General features: G+C 45.7%; 1 protein-coding gene across 7 annotated transcripts in view; it reads left to right on the top strand.

The window, feature by feature from the left end:
• Nucleotides 1–98: 98 nt before the first annotated feature.
• The window catches only part of Spatc1l (spermatogenesis and centriole associated 1 like), a 26,641-nt gene continuing 4,005 nt past the window's right edge, over nucleotides 99–22,734 (top strand). The window contains exons 1-5 of one of the 7 annotated variants that reach the window (XR_008219797.1): nucleotides 99–2,328; nucleotides 5,639–6,446; nucleotides 8,903–9,186; nucleotides 19,352–19,503; nucleotides 19,761–19,872. Coding sequence is in view for 6 of the 7 variants with exons in the window: in XM_052744622.1 (XP_052600582.1) it covers nucleotides 6,245–6,446; nucleotides 8,903–9,250; nucleotides 19,352–19,503; nucleotides 19,761–20,087 (1,029 nt within the window). In the remaining variant the exon portion in view is untranslated. Of the gene's footprint in view, nucleotides 2,329–5,638; nucleotides 6,447–6,832; nucleotides 6,957–8,902; nucleotides 9,251–19,351; nucleotides 19,504–19,760; nucleotides 20,298–22,734 lie in introns of those variants that run through there. The other 6 variants (XM_052744623.1, XM_052744625.1, XM_052744622.1 and 3 more) reach the window with 6 other exon arrangements.

Raw genomic sequence — 22,734 nt, 5'->3', positions numbered from 1 at the left:
TAATTTATTTACAACCATAGCAAATACAACTATATGGTAATGTATAGTTAGTCGACTTGATTTATTATTTTATTTTTTAATTATTTATTTGAGCTCACTATGTAGCTCTGGCTGTAGACCAGGCTAACTTCAAACTCACTGAGATCCACCTGCCTACCAAGTGCTGGGATTAAAAGCTTGTGCCACTACACCCAGCTTTCAACTTGATTTATTTTTATCTCAACTTTATCTCTGTATTTTATACAGATACTACTACTGTGTACCTATAGTATAAATTACTATTTATTAAAGTTTCAGATGTTTTTATTTAAAGGTTCTCAAAAGAAGTAAAATGGAAAAAGCTAACAACCTGATCAAATGTACAGCCTTTTGGCATCTAACAAGTCCTAGGAAGGGAACTGCAGTCATCTTGACCCAGGAAATCAGTCACCTGGCAAGTCCACAGCACTAGTAGAATGAAATTATTAGCTCTTGATCATATGGATCACTATGACAATTTTTTAAAATCTGTACAAAAGGTCTTTGTAAATTTTTTTAGAATTTAATGGCTGTCTTTTAAAGTTTATGTATAGACTTTTTAATTTTATATACAGAGGCTATATTTCCCAAATTTGACCCAGATGAGTCTGGTACTCAGTTCAGATGTACCTAACAGCAGATTTTCCCCTTTCTTTTTGACTGAGCTACCAACTTTCTGTCTTAACTAATGCAAAAAATACCAAGTAGTGAGAGATCCAGGTTGGTAAATGTGCCAGGTACACGGATGATGCTGCATTCAGTCTGGACTTCCACAAAGCAGAATGTTTTATGATGTGTAGACCCAATAATACCATAGTTTCTTGAAAAAAAGAAAAAAACAAAAACTCATTTATCTTATGACTATGTACTTTTCACTAGGATCTACACTTCTCAGCAGCAACGACATTTGAAACTGAAATGTCACTGACATCTATCAAATAAGCAATAAAATTTAAGAACTAAAAAATACTCAAATAACTGCTTAGCCCTAGCTCCTGAACTGGGGGTGGGGGGGTTTGGTTGGTGGAAACAGGGAGGGCCAGCCACCTGTCCCAGCACAAAAGAAAAATAGCCCCGAGGTGGGCAACTGATCATACAGGGCTGACCAGACAAGTGCACAGTCTTGGGAGACAATTTATCGTTACTTTTAGAACTTACACAATTGCCTTAATACAAGAGCATTAACAACAGTGAATTATCTCATATGTACTAAAGCAGAAATAACTATGAGTCAGGAATTTCATAGTCTCAAGGTTGGTTTTCTTTACACTTGAACACCTGTAGTGATGATGTTAATAAAGTGTGGCACTGCTTGAATTCAAATCTTCCTTTTTTTTTTTTGTCTGTGTATCCATACATCAAAAATTATAAATCCTCTTGGACGATGACATGAGATTGTAAGCCAAGTGACACCTTTCCTCTCATAAGTTGCTTTTGGTCAAAGTGTTTTTTATCAACAGAAATGGAACTCCGGGCAACCCGTTAAGAACAGATTCTAACGTCAGCCAATGCAAGCTCATTGGCATTTGTGAATATGTCACCCCCGTCAGTGGAGACTAACACATTCAAGGGCTTCTGCCTCATTCACCAAGATAAACACTCTGCTGCATCGTGAGAAGGATCTTCAGAAATTGAAAAGTATATTCTTGAACCACAATGGAGTTAAATGAGAAATAAAGGGATTTGGAACCCACCCCACCCCCCAAAAAACCTTCGGAATTAAGCAGCACACTTCTAAACAACTTTTGATAAAGATAAGGCAAGAATAGGGTTGATGACATTACTCATGTAGGGCTATTTCTAGATTATGACTTTGGGAAGGTAGACTTTGGTGATACGGCCAATAGTTCTCCGTTTTATAGTCTTCTCTTCCCTTCTCAGTTCTTTGATTTGTATCTACCTGATCATATGATCACATGTACCAACAATGTCAGTACCCAAGAAAACTAGTGTCTATTTGATTGGCTTTAATTTCTGTTTGTGCACAACTTAATGTTTCTGCTTTTTCTTAAGGTACTGATAATTAATGTTAGAAATTTGTCTCAGTTTTGTTAGAGATACTCTGTTTTTATAAAAAGATTTGGGCACTGGGGATATGGCTCAGAAGGTAAAATTACTAGAAACAAGCCTGACACCTGGATTTTATCCCCAGAACCCAGGTAAAAAGACAGATGCCGCAGCATCTGTCTGTCATCCCAGCACCCTTAACAGCAAAATGGGAGGCAGGAGAACCAGCCACCCTGAAACTTGAACCAGTTAACCTGAATATGCAGCACAGTAGCAGAAGCAGACCGTGTCTCAAAGTGGAAGGTGAGAACCAACTCCCCAAAGTTCTCCTCTGATCTCCACAGGCGCACACACACACACACACACACACACACACACACACACACACACACACACACACACACACGTGGGGACCTTTATGTGTACATTAGGCTTGCATACTACATGGTTTCAGCTCTGTGGCAGAGTGAAGGATAAAGATAATAGATAATAAATATATATACACATATATATTTATTTATTTTATGTCCCAATTCAGTTTCTCCGCCCTCCTCTCTTCCCAGTCCCTCCTCCTACCTCCCCTCTGCCTCCTCCCCCCATCCACTTCTCCTTGATTTCTATTCAGAAGAGGGCAGGCCTCCCATGGATATCAACAAAACATGGTATATCAACACTAGGAGTAGGATCTCAAAAGCCAGCAAAAGAGTAAGAGACAGCCCCTGTCCCCACTGTTAGGAGCCCCACAAGAAGACCAAGCTACACAACTGTCACATATATGCACAGGGCCTAGGTTAGTTCCATGTAGGCTCCCTGGTTGTCGGTTCAGGCTCTGTGAGCTCCTTTGAGCCCAGTTAGTTGATTCTGTGAGTATTCTTTTGTTTTGTTTTTTGAGACAGGGTTTCTCTGTGTAGCTTTGGTGCCTGTCCTGGATCTGGCTCTGTAGATCAGGCTGGCCTCAAACTCACAGAGATCCGCCTGGCTCTGCCTCCTGAGTGCTGGGATCAAAGGTGTGCGCCACCACCATCCAGCTGTGAGTTCTCTTATAAGTGAATACATACTATGTTTGTCTTTCTGGGTCTAGGTTACCTCAGTCAGGATGACCTTTTCTAGTTCCACATCCATTTGCCTGCGAATTTCCTGGTGTCATTGTTTTTAACAGCTGAGTAGTACTCCATTGTGTAAATGTACATTTTCTTTATCCATTTTCAGTTGAGGGGCATCTAGGTTGTTTCCAAGTTCTGACTTTTATGAATAAAGCCGCTATGAACATAGGTGAGCAAGTGTCCTTGTGGGATGATTGAGCATCCTTTGGGTATATGCCCAAGAGTGGTATGGCTGGGTCTTGAAGTAGAACCATTCCCTATTTTCGGAGAAACTGTAATATTGACTTCCAAAGTGGCTGTACAAGTTTCCACTTCCACCAGCAATGGAGGAGTGTTCCCATCACTCCACATCCTCTCCAGCACGAGCTGTCACTTGTGTTTTTGATCTTAGCCATTCTGAGAGGTGTAAGATGGAATCTGAGTTTTGATTTGCATTTCCCTGATGACTAAGGATGTTGAACGTGTCTTTAAGTGTTTCTCAGCCATTTGAGACTGAAACTGGTCTTTAAAATAAAGGCTTTACAAAGGATAACCAGACTGCAACTCACAGCTCCAGGGAGGCTAGCTAATAAAGAGGACCCTAGGAAAGACACAGGGATCACCCAGCAGTGGAGAAATGGATGAGATCTACATGAGCAAACTGGGGGTGAGGGGGGTAATGGAGGGAAAGGGTCAGGGGAAAGAGAGCTTAGGGGAGCGGGAGGTCCTAGCTGGATCAGGAACAGAATGGGAGAACAAGGAAAGAGATACCATGATAAATGAAGACACCATGGGAATAGGAAGAAGCAGAGTGCTAGAGAGGTCCACAGAAATCCACAAAGATACCTCCACAATAGACTACTGGTTGAGAGAGTGCCTGAGCTGACCTACTATGGTGATCGGATGGCCGAACACCCTAACTGTCATGATAGAACCCGCATCCAGTGACTGATGGAAGCAGATGCAGAGATCCACAGCCTCGTCCCAGGCTGAGCTCCAGGAGTCCAATCAATGAGAGAGAGGAGGGATTCTATGAGCAAGGGATATCGAGACCATGATTGGAAAAAGTACAGAGACAACTAGCCAAACTAGTGGAAACGCATGAACTGTGGACCAATAGCTGATGAACCCCCATGGTACTGGACCAGGCCCTCTGGATAAGTGAGACAGTTGTTTAGCTTGAACTGTTTAGGGGGCCCCCAGACAGTGAGACCGGGACCTGTCCCTAGTGTATGAGCCCGCTTTTTGGAACCTAGGGCCTATGCTGAGACACGTTGCTCAGCCTTGGTGCAGGGAGTCAAAATGTGTAGGATGTAGTTAAAGCATGCAATGACTAAGGATTTAACAACTACTGAATATGGTGATATTTTATTTGTATTAAAATGTTATTTGTGCCGGGCGGTGGTGGCGCACGCCTTTAATCCCAGCACTCGGGAGGCAGAGCCAGGCGGATCTCTGTGAGTTCGAGGCCAGCCTGGGCTACCAAAGTGAGTTCCAGGAGAGGCGCAAAACTACACAGAGAAACCCTGTCTCGAAAAACCAAAAAATAAAAAAATAAAAAAAAAAAATGTTATTTGTATGTTAATAAATAAAGTTGCCCAGGGGTCAGAGCTATTAGCAAGCCATAGGAAAGCAGGGCAGTGGTGGTATACGCTTGTAATCCCAGCACTTGGTAGGCAGAGCTGGGTAAGTCTCTGTGTGTTCAGGGATACAGCCATTATTGGATACACATGCCTTTAATCTCAATACCAATCATGGAAAACCTGGAGGTCTATACAGACAGGCCGTGAGGAGGCGGTCATGTGGTTGGGTTTACAACCAATGAGAAGGCAGGACAGGAACTCTATATAAAGACTTTAACACAGGGGTAGCTCTGGTTCGGAGAGGTAGGATCACCGCAGGAGGAAGGGTAAGGTTTTAGCTCTTAGCTCTGACCTCTTGGCTTTCTTCTTTGCATTGGTTCTGTGTTTCTTATTTAATAAGAAAGTTGGTTACATCTACAACTGAAAGAAGCCAGAATAAGTGTAAAGAAGGAAATAATAATAAAAAAATAATAAAAACGAGCAAAAAGTCAAATTGGTGTCTCTGAGTGGCCAGTGCAGGAAGATCTTCTGATTGAGAAACAGAGCTCACTCCCTTCATGCAGTAGGAAAAGCAGGGTGCCCAGGTGAGTTTCTAGACAGCTCCACTGACTGACCACGGCAGCACCACCAGGCCGGATCACCAGTCCATAGGGCCTCGTCCCTACTTTGTTCAGTGTTTGACGTGGAGTCACTCAGTGCTCATTGTGTGTGACGGACACCAATGTGCTGCCTTAAGCCTTTTCATGAGGCAAGTCTGATAATGTGATCAGTAAGTAGCCTCCACTTCCAGCCCTGTCCTCAGGGCTCCCCTAGAGTCTCCCTGGGACTGTGGGGCAATCATGGGGTCCTGCCCCAGGTGCTCATCTCCTCTGCTCTCAGGACCCTGTTCTTTCTTAAGCACAGGTTCCAAGGGCGAGACTCAAAAACAGCATGTCCTTTACCCCGTAGGTTCTGGGAACCCCGCTGGCCTGTGGTCCCGTGGAGTCAGGAAATGACAGGGTAACCTCGTAGACACGTGTCATAGGAAGAGCAGTCACAGACGACAGCCAAGCCAAGTCGCCATTGTGGCCTGTGGACTTCACATAGTGTGGCCAGCATGCCCCTCCCATGCCCTGTTCTGGCCGCTTCTAGAAGGTACTGTCAGGTCTGGCCTTGGGGGTCTTGGTACACGCTTTCCTTCCTGTCTAGGCTGCCTTCTAGGAGGTCATCCTCCTGCCTTCACAGTCCATGGACCTCGTCTATGTTATCGACGCTCTCAATCCCTCTGTGGTTAGAGGTGCTTGCCTACATACTCTGTATGCATCTGGTTTCTGTGTGTATCACCAGGCCCAGGTTGGTCTAGAGTTGTCTGGTGGGGAGGGAGGGTGGCTGAGGACTAGAGGGAGAAGGGTGTTAGCCTTGTGGTGCTGTCTCTTTAAGGGTATCGACATCACAAGGCTGTGGAACCAGGCAGCGTGGAACTCCGTGGTCTTAGGTTGTTTCTGTGGGGTCTGTGGGCTTTGTATTTCCATCTCCATGGGGCCACAGGCCCACATGTGAGCACTTTAGGACACTATGGCAGAGGGTAGCGAGCTGATGAACAGGCTCATGAGCGAGAACGCGGACCTGAAGAAGCAGGTGCGCCTCCTGAAGGAGAACCAGATGCTGAAGAGGCTGCTCAATGAGAGTTGCCAGGACAGCTGTGGCCGAGGGAGCCGGGACTTGCTCTTTCCCAAGGCCCCTACCTACCCTGAGGCCTGCTCCCCCGGGAATGGAGGTGAGGTGCGGGCCTTGCCTGGACAGAGCAGCTCCCCCTATGAAGGGTTAGAGAGGCCTGCTCATGGGGCAGCTTCCAACCTCTTAGGCCAAGTAGCCTGTTGTGCAGAATATCCTGGGGAAAGCCTTTCTCTCAGAGACTCAGTCCACACCTGAATGGTGGAGTGGGCATGTCCGCTGGTGGATATGCCAGATGGTAATGTCTCTAAGTACTGCCACCTGGATTAAGACAGGCAGGGTGTGATCACATGACTCCAGGCCCGCTGAAGTCACTTCCATTTTGTTGGGCTTGGCTGGGCGGCTTTATCCTGCGCCCTGTCTCCTCCTCTGCTTTGTAGCAGCTGGTCCCATGTTCTTGTCTTGTAGCGGGGCAGGTGTGCCTATTGATCGAGGGAAGCTGGGCCTCATCCATTCGCTTGCATTGGGTTGAAAGAGTCACTTGTCAAACCTGGCTCCAGGAGAGAGGTGCAACTCCCACCCCAGAGGGAGATCGTGCTATCAATTCTTGGATGTGAGTGGGTGGCAAAGACTGTGTGTGGTTTTTTGTTTTTGTTTTTTGAGAGAGGGGGAAAAAGCATGTGTGGGGCTGGTGATCAATTTCTGCAAAAAGTAGTTGGCTGTGTTTTAATAGGTTTGGTAAAAAAAAAAAAATTCTCTTTTCATACACAGTAGTGAGGTTTAGGATATGTTTGGCAGATGTGACCTGGGACTTTGGTTGGAATGGTGGGCAGTGGACAGAAGCCCCTCCCATCACTGGTGCCTGAGAACTCTAGTGATCCAGGAGGCTCAGCTTCCTTAAGGAAGTGATTGCCATTTATACCACCTGGCCAGAGTGGGAGGCTAGAGATGTGCTCCAACTCACCTAGTCCTTAAGGATACAAACAGCCTGATGGCTAACTGTGGCATTGGCCAGGCTGTAGCCCACTCCTATGAGGTGTCCTGAGGTTGGCTATGAACGTGTCGAAAGGGAGACTTTGAGGACAAAGTCTTTGGTCTAGTGACTTCTTTGAGTCCACTTTGGATGTCTGCCTCTGTCCTCTGAGCCCAGCCATTACTGAAAAGTCTCATAGCCCACTGGGGTCTGGTAGGCACAAAACTTAGAGGATGAGAGGAGTCCTTCACCACATCTCCATCACTGAGTCCCAAGAGGAACCTTGAAGAGGAAACTTGGATATACAGGGGATCCTCTGAGGGAGCTAGAGTTGGTGCCAAGTGGCCAAGAAAACAGAACGTTTGTTGGAGGGACTGTGCTCATGCAGCTGGGTCACGTGTGAAATTTGTGACACTGTGTGTTGTGGTGACTGTGGAGATACTAGCCCCTCACTAGTGTCTCATTTTGCTGACCACCATCCGAGACTGACAAACTTCATGCTACCTGACGGGGTCCCCAGGGTATTGAGAGAGGGATCTAGTTTTGTACTTTCACGTGTGAAACGCAGTTATCCAAAACTATGTGTTGAAGAGACCCTTTTCTAAGAATTTGTAGTTTTGTTTGTTGGCCCACTTTGGTTTTCTGCTTTTTACTGAGCCATATTTATATCAATTTCCAAGAGAAGCTCTCCTGTCAACATTTCTAGAGGTGGACAGCTGTACATAAGGCTTGTTGGTGCTTTGAAGAGTGTCTGGGTCTGTAAGACCAAAGGGTCTTATAGGGGCAGACAGGAGGTGTAGCATCTTGCCAGCAAGTTGTTGTTGTTTTAACTTTTTTTTCTTAGAAAACACTTTAGGGGCAAAGCAGTTGGTTCCTGCATGTGTACATTTTAAGATAAGGCTTTTGATAGGCTCTTAAATTAAGCACTTTCTCAAGTATACTTGATTGCTTACTAAGAGAACAAGCCCTGGGTAGGTAAGAACTTCCCAAGTCAAAGAACAGATTGATGAGACCTGTGGAAAACAAGGGCCGTCAAAATGCACACACCTGAGCTCAGGAGTGACTGTGGAAGGGCTCACTGAGAGCAAGGAGGCACATCCAGAGAGGCTGACCACAGCTTTGCTATTTGTTTGTTTGTTTTTCAAGTACTGAGCTTTGAACCCAGAGCCTAGCCCAGCTAAGCAAGTGCCCTACCACGGAGCCACCACCCAAACCACAGCTTTGCTTTTATGTTGAAAAGTCACTGGGCATGCATATGGGCAAGGAAACAGAGGAGCCAGGTGCTTCATAAGTGGCTGGATATGGATAAATGCGAACATTTTATGTTGCAGAAAGACTTACGGGATGATACCGTTTGTGATGACTTTAAAAAGCACGTTTTTAGGCATCACTCCAGTGAGTGTGGTTGTGAGCACATGCTTACTCTTGAGTTAGCGGGACAGGGGCTCCCTCCATCATCAGAAGTGCTAAGAAGGGGCCAGAGTTCTGGGTTCGGGAGCGATAGCTTTCATCCACATCTCTCTGTGCTTCCAAGCATGTCTGAGTACCTCCAGTCTGACTTACTGTTCTTTTCTTCTCCACTCCAGGTCCAGATTTTGGAAGGTTTGCCAGTGTCCCTGATACAGCCTCTCAGCTACAGACATCTTCCCTAGAGGACCTGCTATGCTCACACGCCCCGCTCTCCAGTGAGGATGAGGCCTCCCCAGGATGTGCATCCACCTCCCAGGTGCCTTTCAAGGCCTTCCTCAATCCGCCAGAACTACAAACACGACTGGTCGACCGGAAGCTGTCTCCACTCCTGAGTCCCATGCAGGATTCCCTGGCTGACAAAACCCTGCTTGAGACCAGGGAAATGGTGCGGCCTAAGAAGGTGTGCTTCTCGGAGAGTAACCTGCCCACTGGGGATAGGAGCAGGCGGACCTATTACCTCAATGGTATGGTACACACAGGCGGCCCTGGGTGGGGAAACCCATGTGTAGGAGACTTGGTTGTGGCTAGTTTCTCCAGTGGTGAAGAGTAGGGAGGAGAGCCAGGGAGGGCCAGGGTCCAAGGTTATATCTGCCCTGGCCTTTTGGAAAAAAATAGAGTCGCTTGTCTTCATATTTAGTTGCAAAATCTGTTCATGTGATTCTGGATATAAGTCCTTTTTGGGTTTATGTTTCTTAGGTATTGCCTCCCAGTCTGCATGTTTTCCACTGTTTACTGTTTCGTTGGGGGAAGGATGAAACAATTGAACATAGTCAAGTTGAACTTCCTGGGTGTTTTTTTTTTGTTGTTGTTGTTTTTTTGTAGTTTGTACTTTCTGTGTCTTATTTAAGAAGTATTTATTAAAACCAAGATTATAGATTGTCTTTATTCTTTTGGATGTTTTACATTATAGCTTTAGGTTTTGGATTTAGGTCTCTCACTAGTTACAAGGCATTTTTTTTTTATTTTTGTCTGTGGTATGAGGTTTGCATATAGAAGCTACACCTAACACCAACACTTGAAAAGACGGCTCTTCCCCATGGAACTACTCCAGCATCTTGTCAAAAACTGACCCTCATCCTGCATGTGAATCTGTTTTTGAACTCTTAAGTGGCTTAATACATCCATTTGTGTAGATCCCCTTAGACTGGATGTTTATGGCTTTGTGTCAAACCATTAATCAAGTTGTCCTGGCTGTTCTAGCTCCTTCATGTCTCTGTATTCACTTTAGAATCAGATCAGCCATCTTTACAAAAGAAATCTGATGGGATCTTGACTGGAACGATCTTGGATCTCTAGGCCAATTATATTGACTTTTTTTTTGACAAATGGCACCTTTGAGAAATTGACATATTTTAGATTTTTATTTCTTTATTTTAGTAATTTTTAAAATCAAAATGTAATTGTATGATTTTTCCTTTCTCTTTCTTCTTTCCAACCCCTCCCACATACCCCTTCTCTCAAATTCATGGTGGCTTCTTTTTCTTTAGTTATTGCTGCATATGTGTATGTGTGCCTGTGTGTGCCCCTAAATTTACAAGCACAACCTGCTCATTCTGTACACTTTTACTTGTATCCTATATGATTTCAGGGCTGGCCACTTGAATTTTTAAATGAACACTGTATATTTATATTTATTGTGGTATGTAAATGCTATTTATTTATTTGTTTATTTTTTGAGACAGAGTCTTTCTATGTAGCTCCAGCTATCCTGGAACTCACTATATAGAACATGACCTCACAGAGAACCACCTACCTCTGCATCCCAAGTGCTGGGATTAAGGGCGTGCACCATCGTGTTCTGGCCATAAATTTTACTAACAACATTTTATATTTCTTACACATGGAAATATCCCTATATATTTCTATATATAGTTACTATATACCTGTATGTTGACCTCTGTGATAGTTAATTTATGTGTTATAGGTCAGCCTCTCTAGGATAGGGCACCTAGTCATTTAGTCATCCATTATTCTTTGTATGCTAGTAAAGATTTTTTTTTATGAGATTAATATTTAAATATTAATATTGGTAGACTGGAAAAAACGGATCTCCATCCTCAATGTGGGTAGTCTTTGAATAAGTTGAAGGCCTGAAAACATCCCCCGAGAATTCTGCTTTCAGGCCTGGACTGTAAATATCAGTTCTTTCTGGTCTCTATGACACTAGCCTTTGGGCAGGAATTTTGTCTATATCATCAGTTCTTCTGGCTTTGCCATTTGCCAACTGCAGCTCTCAAGATTTGTGGGATTTCATAATCATTCTAATTCCTTATAATAGATCCCTACACACACACACACACACACACACACGCACGCACGCACGCACACACACACACGCACACACGCAGTCCCAATGGTTCTGTTGCTCTGGAGAACACTGATGAATACAGGTTGTGTCCTAAAAGCTTACCAAACTAGTAACTGTTTTGACAAATTCCTTCTGGTGTTTTGTTTTGTTTTCTTTTTGCAGTACAGGACTGAACCCAGGGCCCCCAGCCTGCTAGGCAAGCACCCTATTTACTGCTGAACTATATATCTCTGCCCAATTATATCATTTGTGAAGGAAGACAAGCTCACTGTTCTATTTCTAACTTTTGTCTTTAATTTCTTTTTCTTATCCTATTACATCAGCTAGGTCTCTAAACCAGTGTGGAGTGGGATTGATGACAGTGACATCTTTGTTCTTTTTCTAGTTAGGGGAAACTTTCATGTGTTAACTATGAAGCCTGACACTAGTTAGGTTTTGTAGATGCCTCTTGCCAGGCTGAAAAAATTCCCTTTGGTTTCTAGTTTGCTGATTTATCACAAACAGAAATTAAAATTTTGTTAAATAATTTTTCTTTTTTCTTTTCTTGGTTTTTCGAGACAGGGTTTCTCTGTATAGCTTTGCGCCTTTCCTGGATCTCACTCTGTAGCCCAGGCTGGCCTTGAACTCACAGAGATCCACCTGCTTCTGCCTCCCGAGTGCTGGGATTAAAGGCGTGCCCCCCCCTCCCCGCCGCCGCCACCGCCACCACCACTCGGCTCTGTTAAATACTTTTTCAACTTCTATTGAGATGGATATTTTTGTGATATGTTAGATATTTTAACTTTTCATCACTGTGATGAAACACTAGAAACAAGCTACTTAGGAAGTAAAGGGAGGTTTGTTTTGGTTCATGGATTGGGAGACTCAACTTTAAGAAGATCAAGTTGTCTCCTGGATTTGTGATTCTGGTGAGGGAGGCACAGGCAAGAAGTAGAGAGAAGGGGTAGAGGGCTTAAGTCCCACCGGGCTGTGTGAGAGCACACTCTCAGTGAGCTAAGGACCTACCACCAGCTCACTTCTTGAAGGGGCTGTAGTACTGCTACCCTGAAGCCAAACCTTTACATATGGACCTTTGGAGATCCCATTCATATCATAGCCTATGGTAAATCATACTGACTAATTTTTTAATGTTAAACTAACTTTGCATTCCTAAGATAAACCTCACTCGATGATGATATATTTTACTTTTTCATCTAGTTGAATTCTGCTTGCTAAAATTTTTGTTAAGGATGTATGCTATTCATGTGAGATGCCATTCTTCAATTTTCTTGTAATGCATTTTCTGACTTGGTATAAATTGTTGGCCCTAAAGAATGAGATAGACAGTGTGACAGCCTTCTTATTTAGCTGGAGGAATTTATGTCATGTTTGTCTTCTTTCTTTCTTTTGTCTTTTTCCCCCTTGGTTTTTTCAAGACAGGGTTTCTCTGTATAGTTCTGGCTGTCCTGGAACTCACTCTGTAGACCAGGCTGGCCTCAAACTCAGAGACCCACCTGCCTCTGCCTCTGGAGTACTGGGATTAAAGGCATGTGCCACCACTGCCCAGCTCTTATTTATTTCTTACATGTTTGTCAGAATTCACCACTGAAACCAACTTGGCCTTGAAATTTGCAAGAATCTTTTAAAAAAAAGATTTGTTTTTTATGTGTATTCATGTTTTGCCTGCATGTATCTGTGTGTACTACATACATGTACAGTGCCTGTGCAGCCAGAAGAGGGAACAGGATTCCCTGGATCTAGAGTTAAGGATCACAACCAAACCACCACGTGGGTGCTGGGAACCGAACCCAAGTCCCTCTGCAGGAGGAACAAGTGCAAAGAACTGCTGTGCCACCTCTCCAGTTCCTGGAATGTTTTGTGACTACAAATCCCATTATTGAATAAGTATATTCTATAGGTATCTATTTTTGCATGAGATTAGGTAGCTTGTATATTTTTAATAGAGTGTTCTGTTTCATCTAGGTTGCCATTTTTTTTTTTGTGTGTGTGTGTAAAGCTACTCCTAATATTTTCTTATTATCTCCCTAAGTGTCATTAGAATGGTGCCATTTCTAATTTTTGACCCTAGCTATTTTGTGTTTTTTTCTTCCCTGATAACTCTACCGAGAGATACGTCAATTGTATTGACTTTTTTCTTCGACGTACAGCCGGATCTTGGAAATTCTAGGTTGGTCTAGGAATGAGTCCTAGAACTTTTTGGGCGGAATGTTTCATCTGCCTAATTAATGCTTGGGGGCGGGGGTGCAGAGGAGAGAGAGAGACCCCAACAGGAGAAATGCAGGGGCTGGGAACATGGCTCGGCTGGTAAAGTGCCTGCTGTGTGAGAATGAATTGCACTTCTATCTTCTACGTAAAGACTGAGCACTGTGGCATGGATATAGAACCGTAGCACTGGAGGTGGAGACAGGCAAACCTCGGAAGCTTGCTGGCTGGCCATTTTAGCCGATTGGTGAGCTTCACGTTCAGTGAGAGACACTGCTTCAAGACATAAGGAAGAGAGTGATAGAAGATGATACTGGTGTTCAACTCATCTGACCTCCACATGCATACACATATGTGAACATGTATCTGCAGGTGCACATGCATACAAACACACACAGAGAGAGAGAGAGAGAGAGAGAGAGAGAGAGAGAGAGAGAGAGAGAGAGAGAGAGAGACAGAGAGACAGAGAGAGACAGAGACAGAAAGAGAGAGAGAGAGAGAAGAGATATGCATTAATATGGAAGGGTATGTATGCACTCTGCCTCTTCATGTGCCAATCCACCCTGTGTATGTATGCTTGTATGTTTGCTTGTTTGAGACAGGTTTTCGTTGGATACTCTCAAATTCACATCAGTCCTCCTGCCTCTACTTCTTTTTTTTTTTTTTTGGTTTTTCGAGACAGGGTTTCTCTGTGTAGCTTTGCGCCTTTCCTGGAACTCACTTGGTAGCCCAGGCTGGCCTCGAACTCACAGAGATCCGCCTGACTCTGCCTCCCGAGTGCTGGGATTAAAGGCGTGCACCACCACCGCCTGGCCACTGCCTCTACTTCTTAAATGTTGATATTACATGTACCATCTGACTGGGTCTAGTTTTAATTCCTGGATTAAAAAAAATGTTCTTGGACAATTTTATACATATATTAATGTATTTTGATAATATCCACATCTTTTTTAACCCCTTCCCACTCCCTATAGATCCTGTCTTTTCCCTAATAAGGTCTCCTCTTACTTCTGTGTCTTTTCTTTGGATGACCCACTGAGTTTAATGATGGTTGCTTGCATGAAGATGAGTGGGTTAGTTATTGGAGCATGGGTAACTTACAAGTGGATACACCACCAAGAAAAGATAATTCCCCTTCTTCAGCTGCCAACAACTGTCCACAGCTCCTCAGCTAGGCCCCTTCCCCATTCATTTTAGAATGTTGATGTTCTCAGTATTATGCAGGTCTTGGGCAAGCAGCAAGCTCAGCTGTTGTGAATTCTTGAGTGCATGGCTATGTCTTGTTCAGAAGACAGCATTTCATGGCACTCTTCCATCCTCTGGTTCATAGATACTTTCCTCCGTTTCCTTGGCAATGTTCCCTGAGCTTCGGGGCTGGGGAGTGATAAAGATGTGCATTTGGGGTTGAGCATGCAACAGTAACTTTTTTCCCAGCACTTTGACCAGTTACGAGTCTCTTTATTAACCACTGCCCACTGCAGAGGGAAGCTTCTCTGACCAGCATGGAAAGCAGCACTAGTCCCTGGGTATAAACATAAATATTTAGTAGGAAGTTTGACAACACATTCACTTAGGGAAACAGCAATAGTAAGTTCCTTTCTAGGGCCGATGACTTCCCCAGTCATGGGCTGTTGACCAGGTTTACAGCACCATGCATGAATTCCCACCTGTGGAGCAGGCTTCAAATCCAATCAGAAAGTGGTTGGTTACTCCTACAGAAATCACACCACTGTTGCATCAGTGGACACATCCTGCTTGTCAGGTCAGGTTGGCAATGTAGCATTTTCACTGCCAGGTAAGAGAGTTGATGACTTTTGTCCCCCGGCAACCTGCATGTCACCTTCCAGCACTGTAAAAGCTAGCCAGCAGGGAGGAAGCTTCCAGCTCAGTTCCCAATTCCTGGTTTGTTTTGTTTTTTTAAACTTCTGTAACTGTACAAAGTGACTAAGAAAGAAACACATTGAAAGGCATACAACTTTAAATAACTAAAAACAGTTGCGTTCGTGGATTAGAAGACTTAATATTGGTTAGTAGCCAATATCAATAATAACCAATAGATCATTGCAATTCTTATCAATTCTAGCTAGTTTCTTTATGAAAAAATAAGCAGAACCTTATATTTATATTGCAATATAAGGGATCCAGGAAAGGTAAAACAACTTTTAAAAAAACGAATAAAGTAGAGGATTCACACTTTCCAATTTCAAATTTACTATAAAGTTACAGTAATCAAGACTTATCATAAGGACAGACATACCTACCAATGGGAAAGAATGATGAGCCCAGTGACAAGGCCATGCATTTCAAGTTTGATGTTATAACTCTGATAAGACATTTCAGTGGAGAAAGGACGGTCTTCAACACATGGGAGTGTACATGCAAAATGTGAAGCTTGGATGTACCTCACATCATATGCAAAAACCAGCTCAAAACATATGAAAATACCTAAGAGATCTAAGAATTCTAAAGCCCACAAAACCTAGACACAGGGTTCAGTCTTCTTTACCTTAGATTTGACAATGGATTTTTAGGTATGCCACCAAAAACTTACACAACCGTGAAAAATATATAAATTGAACTCTTTTTCTGAATGAAAAACCTCTTGTGCTTTAAGGAACATGAAAAAATGAAAAATCACTGTAGAAAATATTAGTAAATAATGTATTGGTATGGAAATAGTTCTGGAATACATAAGAACCCTTGCAGGATGAGGTGACTTACTTTTATAATCCCAGGTCATAGCCTGGAGGATTGCCTTGAGTTCCAAGGTAACCTGGCCTACATAGTGATTTCTAGGCCAGCCTGGGCTACAGAGTAAGACTTTATCTACAAAAATACCCTAAAAAACAAAATGAAACCTCCTTGCATTCAATAGTAAGAAACCAAATAATCCAATTAAAAATGGACAAGGCTACAGGTGTGGTGGTACACTCCTGTACTGTTATCACTTAGGATGGTGGTTCTCAACCTTCCTAATGCCATGGCCCTTTAATACAGTTCCTCATGTCATGGTGACCCCCAACCATGAAATTATTTCACTGCTATTTCATAACTTTAATTTTGCTATTGTTATGAATCGTAGTGTAAATATCTGATATTCAGGGTATCTGATATACAACCCTTGTAAAAGGGCAGTTCAACCCCAAAGAGGTTGTGACCGACAGGTTGAGAACCACTGACTTAGGAAATGGAGACATAAGAATCTCTGGCTTTAGCTCAGCTCGGGCTGCACAGCAAGACTCTATTTTTAAAAAAATGTACAAAGGACTTGGGCTGATAATTCTTCAGAGAAGGTCTCTAACCGGCCCATATGCATCATTAGCCGTGCTCACAATGAGAGCCACAAGGACATCCGTATTCTGTCTCCATCTGCAGTAACACCAATGGGCAACAATGGTATGAGATGCAAGGAGGTGGGGGAAGAGGTTCTTTGAGCGCTGATGGAAATGCAAAATAGGGCCATCACCAAGGTCCTCAAAAGGTCATAAACCTTAAGACCCAGGAATCCCATTCTCAGGTATTTACTCAGAGAACTGGACATCTGTTCACACTGACACTTTCACACAAGTGTCCATAGCAGCCTCAGTCACAATAGCCCAAAGGGAAACAACACAAACAGCCATCAACTGAGAAGCAGGTAAAGAAGATGTAGCTTATTTATATGATGGGATGTTATCCAACCACCAAAAGGAATAGGAAGCACTGGGGTGCCACAAGAATGGACCTTGAAAACATTATGCCAAGTGGATGATGTCGGACACAAAAGGATGCCCACTATGTAGGGCCACCCATGTGACACACCCGTCTTAGATAAATCCATAAGTCAGAGTGGTACTTGCAGGGGCTGGAGAAGGAAAAGTGATTGCTAATAGTACAGGGTTTGTTTGCTTTGGGAGGAGGTCATGTAAACTTCTGAAAGAGATAGGGGTGATGGCTGTATGACTCTGTGTGTAATAGTGACCATAGAATTGGCTGCCTTAAAGAGGTAAGGCTTATAGTATGTGAATTACGTTCTGATAATGGATTTTTAATCTGGGGAATCATGTGACCCCAGCCTCCGTTGTACTGGATTCTGAGGTTCCCTCAAAGGATTCTCACGTGGATCAATCAACTATTCCAGAGTTAAGAAATAAAAAAAGGGTGTGCTGTTTGCCTGGCTCCTTGCTGGTCTGCCGTGCTTGGAAGGAAGGACGTTCTCTGTCACGAGTGTCCACTCTCTTCCTCTGACTAGACCGAGCCAGGGTCACAGAGAATGGCAACATTCACTCTCTTTACTGCCCTATGCCCTCTGGCTGTTTTCACAACCAGAACAGGTTGGGGAGAGTATCGTTCTGCAGGTACCATGAACCCAAAGTCGTTGACTCCTACTGCCTGGGAGTCTGTGCAGGAGGCCAGGCTGTGTGTGCGTTCTTGGTCTCTCTGCAGTGAGTGTTTCACAGAGCACACGTAGGAAACGCATAGAGTATGTGATTTGGGGAGAGGCTGGTCTTGCAAGGGAGGTACTAGCTGAACCTACTTCCAAGTACCCTGCTATATAGGGCAGTGGGCGGGCTTCTCATCTTCCCTGTCCCCTACTCTGTGAGCCCAGGGTGGGGTTCCCGTTTTCCCTGTCTAGCTAAGCTTCTTCCTGGTTGTTTGACTTAACCAGAGCAGCTGGTATTCACAGGGGTACATGCTTTTCAGCACAGTGTTGTCCTGGTCAATGTGTATCACAGACCCTGGCTTAGGTAGGCCTGATACCTGATGGAAAACTGCTTGGCCAAGGTCAAAGGCAGAGCTAGCTCTGGGTCTGCCCCTTCATTTCATCATGGCTATAAGGACGACAGCACATCATTCTGGGTCTCAGGCTGATGTGGACATACCAACAATGCTCAGGGTCACAAGGCACCAGCAGCAGGGTCCAGGGCCCACTTCTCTGCGTGGTTATCAGTGTCTTGAGTATGGAGGTTGAGGTACTGCAGTGCGCACAGGGCCTGGGCTTCCTCAGCCATGCATTCATGTACTGTTGCAGCCTTTGGGTCAGACCCCCAGGACCTCACCAAACTGACATCCTGCCAGGGTCCGTATCACAGATCTTGTCTGGAAAGTGCCTGGGTGTGAGCATGCTGTCCTATGTCTTCTGTCAGGATGGATGCGTGCAGCCAGGAGAGCAGCATGTGGGATGTGGGGTGGGATGTGGGGTGGGACGTTCCCTAGGGGAAGTTACCTGTTCTGCCATCTTGTGCTCTGTAAGGTAGGGGTTGGACTGAGAGGGCTTACCCCCTCAGAAAGACAGGCCAACATGCGCCCTGTAGATAACCAGAGTGTTTTCCGCATGAACAACAGGTCTTTGCTCTCAAATTCAGAAAAGGTTCATTTTTCAAAGAGCATAAGGTTTTGAAAGGATGTTGATATATACTGCATTGTTTAATAATGATTTCTATGACACAGGCTGCTGTAGGCACAGGGATTATTTGGGGGCTGTTTTTTTGGGAAGGGGGGATGCCAGGGTGAGGAAGGATTCAAGTGTCCCTGAGAAGAGAATCTTCTATCAGTACATTATCTTCTCCACAGACATGGGCAAGGTCGGGTTGATACTGAACTTTAGACATCAGCCAGTCTTTGAGGGCAGTGCTGTGGACCGGAAGGAGCTGGCCCTTTCCAGAGCCAGGCTGTGACGGTCCTGCAGTCCTCAGAGAAGGCTGAGTGGGTGGGGTGGCAGACTAGCGTCTGAGAACAACAGTAGAGAGCCCCAGTCTACCTGGATAGACCTGGGTGCTATCCTCCCCAGGGACCCCACTGTCTTCTTTGGGTTCACGTGCCTTATGGCATCTCCGACAGAGAATGGAACAGTGTGCCCAGGTCCCAGGGAAAGCATGCTGAGAGGAGAGAGAGAGAGAGAGAGAGAGAGAGGAGAGAGAGAGAGAGAGAGAGAGAGAGAGAGAGAGAGGAGAGAGAGAGCCCTCTCCAGCTCCAAACATCTTAGCTTTTTAAAGATTTTTATTTACTCTGGCCATGGGGGAACAAAGGTACCTTAGTACCTTGAAATGGTCAGGATGGCACCTATCTCATCCAGAAATTCAGAGTTTTGCGGGTGCGGAGAAGGATGGCCGCATCGTCGGGGAGATCGCGTTCCAGCTTGACCGGCGTATCCTGGCCTATGTGTTTCCGGGGGTGACTCGCCTCTACGGCTTCACAGTATCCAACATCCCTGAGAAGATCAAGCAGGTACAGTGTCTTTGTTGCCCCAGGTCAGGGCTGGTACTGGGAGTACATCCTAGTGCTGACAAGTTCTTGAAGACCCCTGACTCTTCTTGGGTCCAAGTGAAGACCCGGAAGGGCTCATCCTTCTGAAGGATGCTGAAAGGGGCCGAGGGCCTCCATTTCCCCGCTAAGCCTCCAAGTCTGCCCTGTCCCACCTACCTCCACTAGGGTCAGAGGCTTTTCTGACCCAGTGCCTTGTCTCCACTCCTCTGTGTCCCCAGACATCTATCAAGTCCCTAGATGGCTCCGTGGATGAGAAGAAGCTGCGTGAGCTGACGCATCGTTATCTGACCCTGACCGCACGCCTGGAGAAGCTGGGCTACAGCCGCGAAGTGCACCCGGTGTTCAGTGAGTTTCTCATCAATACCTACGGCATCCTGAAGCAGCGTCCAGACCTGCGGGCCAACCCGCTGCACAGCAGCCCAGCCGCGCTGCGCAAGCTGGTCATTGACATTGTGCCGCCCAAGTTCCTGGGTGACTCCCTGCTGCTGCTGAACTGCCTGTGTGAACTCTCCAAGGAAGACAGCAAGCCACTCTTCGCCTGGTGAGCCGCTCGCCTCACCCTTCCTGCAATAAACGTGTTTGTTCCAAACCCGGGGGCCACCCGCGTCCTCCCGCACGGAAAGCTGTCTGCCCAGCTACAGTGGGGAGAAGCCTCCTCCACGCCTGCGCTTGCCCTGGGCACCCAGCTACTCGGGCCGCTCACAGTTGCCGGGCACCTGTTGCCTTATTAAAAGCTTATTTATTTGTTTGCCTTACCTTTGGCTCTTTGAGGGCGTGGTGAGATGTCTTGGTCTCTGCTGGCCTGCAAGAGCTGTGGATCAGTGTTTATGAATAGAACCCCGGGACTGGGCTAATGCCAGGACCCTTAACTCAAGGACTGTGGCCACCTGCCTTTCCCTCAGAGGTAGCACAGCATCCTTGAAGGCCTCAGTCTCTCCCTTGAAAGGACCAGCAAGTCCTCTTCTGCTTTGGGTCCCCCCGCAAATGCAGAGCTGGAGGCAAAATGGTTGTGGAACCTGCAGAACCTATCAGAATGGAAGGCTCTGCAATCAAAGTTAGGGACTTTGGTCTATGACAACAGTGTGTGTTAAGTCTGCGTTTGGCCTGTGTGACTGAGCATGGACTGGACCCAGGACAAGCTCCGTGATACAGGAATTAAGAAAGGACCAGCAGCACAGGGAAGGGATCACTGAGTGCTGATGGGGCTTAGTACTTGGGACCGAGGAGGCCTATGATGTTCTTGGATATTGGCCGGAGTGGCAAGGTTTCACATCAGTTCCCACCCACAGGTACCCCCGTGTGCACATACACTGCCCTACAGTCAGTAGAGTCAGCCCTGCAGCCAACAGATGGACCCTCAGTGAATCAGCAGGGCTGGGCCTAAGGATCCAGACACAAAGACCTGGAGTGGTGTGCCTCTTGGCAAGTTTGAGAGCCGAGGTGGCTCAGGCAGGGCAGGTAGCCACCCCCAGCTGGTCCCCATGCTCGCCTCTGAGTTTTGAGGGTAGGGCTTCTGTCTTGCTCACTAAATTGTTGGAGCCAGAATACTGAGTGACACCCTCGAGGGACCCCCCGCTCTGCTCGGTATATGTGTTCAGTTCTGAGATGCCTGTCGGTTGAAGGGAGTGCTGGGTCTTGGTGAAGGAAGAGGTCAAACCTGATACCAGGGGAGGGTCTAGCCACCTGGAGCTGCCTAAGCCCTTGGCTCTGGCTCAGTGGTGGTGTCACCAGCTTGCCCCTTTGGGAGTCAACCTTTAGGGTGATGAAAACAAGGCGGTGAGCGTGACCACATCCAAAAAGACTGAGGAAGGAGATGTCAGAGCACAGGCCTGTAGCCATGTCTGTTGTCTTAGCCAGGTAGGCCCCAGCCACTTCCCCTCGAAGTCAGCAACTGGATGCTTCCCACACACCTGAGGTAAGGAGTAAGGGTGAGTATACCTGGGCTTGTTTAATTTGATACAGCAGGCTGGCAGACATGGAGAGAGAGTTGCGTGTGCCACTCACAATCCCAATAGGAAGTATATCCTGCTGTTGTGTGCAGGGCTAGGTAGGGGATGGTCAGGATGCTTCCAAGGAACGAGGGCCTGTGGTAGCCTCTTTGAGAAGGAATGGGTGAGGCAGGGTAGGTGAGTAGGAACAAGTATGGGGGTAGAGAGTTCAACTTCCATAGGCTAGGATAGAGGAGGGTGTCTGTACTGACCAAGTACCTTGTCCTGTGGGGTTTGGAGGTCAGGGACCCTTGGCTTGGGGAGAGTTAAATGAAGAAGTGGGCTTTACGTTAGTCGGTTTACATAACAAAGACATATTTATACACCAGGAGTTAACTAGCTCACAGTGGAAAGACTGGTTTTTCCAAATAGTAAGGCACCCAAGATGTCGTGGTTTTATAAAAGAGTAAATATAGAAAATAAGAGCACGGACTCAAAAGTAATGCTGGGGAGTCGGGGGAATGAGTGACGTGGACTCTGGGCTTCTGGCTTGGAAGAACTAGGCTCTTGGACTTGACTATGAGTGTTAGTCAGCTTCCCATCACTGTGCTAAGACACCCGAGAAAGTCACTTTAGTGAGAGGAGATTTCTTTAGCTCACATTTCAGAGGTTTTGGGCCATGCTTGGCTGGCTCCATTGTTTCTGGACCTATGATGGAGCAAAATATCAGGGCAGCGGGGTACATGGTAGAACAAAGCTGCTCATTTCAGTGTCCGGGAAGCAAAGAGAGAACACGGATATGGGACAAGTTACACCCTTTTCAGGGGCAAACTCCCAGGAATCTACCTCTTCCAGCCAGGCCCCCACCTCCTACAGTTTCTACCAGCTCCCAGTAGTCTATTCAATATGAACTCACCAATGACTTAATCCATCTAAGAGATCAGAGACCTCATGATCCAATCATGCCCCCAAAGCCCCTTCTCCTAACATTGCTGTTGTCAGGACCAAGCTTTCAACAAGGAGACTTTTGGAGGACATTCCAAACCCAAACACAGAGGATCATGGTGTCCCCAAGCTCTTGAGCTCACCTCTGAGTGGTCCCAGGCTGTTGTGTGTCCGCAACATGGTGCACATGGTGGGCCCAGGCTTGGGAGGGTACCAAAAGATTAGGGCTCAGTACCGCAACAGAGCCTCTCCCAGATTGCAGTATCTGGTGTGCTGTTTAGAAGGCTTGAAGATGTTCCTGTGTGAGAGGAGATGGGAC

This window comes from Peromyscus californicus, unplaced genomic scaffold (assembly GCF_007827085.1).
Source record: "Peromyscus californicus insignis strain IS unplaced genomic scaffold, ASM782708v3 Scaffold_19__1_contigs__length_69161282, whole genome shotgun sequence".
NCBI lineage: Eukaryota > Metazoa > Chordata > Mammalia > Rodentia > Cricetidae > Peromyscus > Peromyscus californicus.
This window is presented reverse-complemented; position numbering and strand designations above follow the sequence as displayed.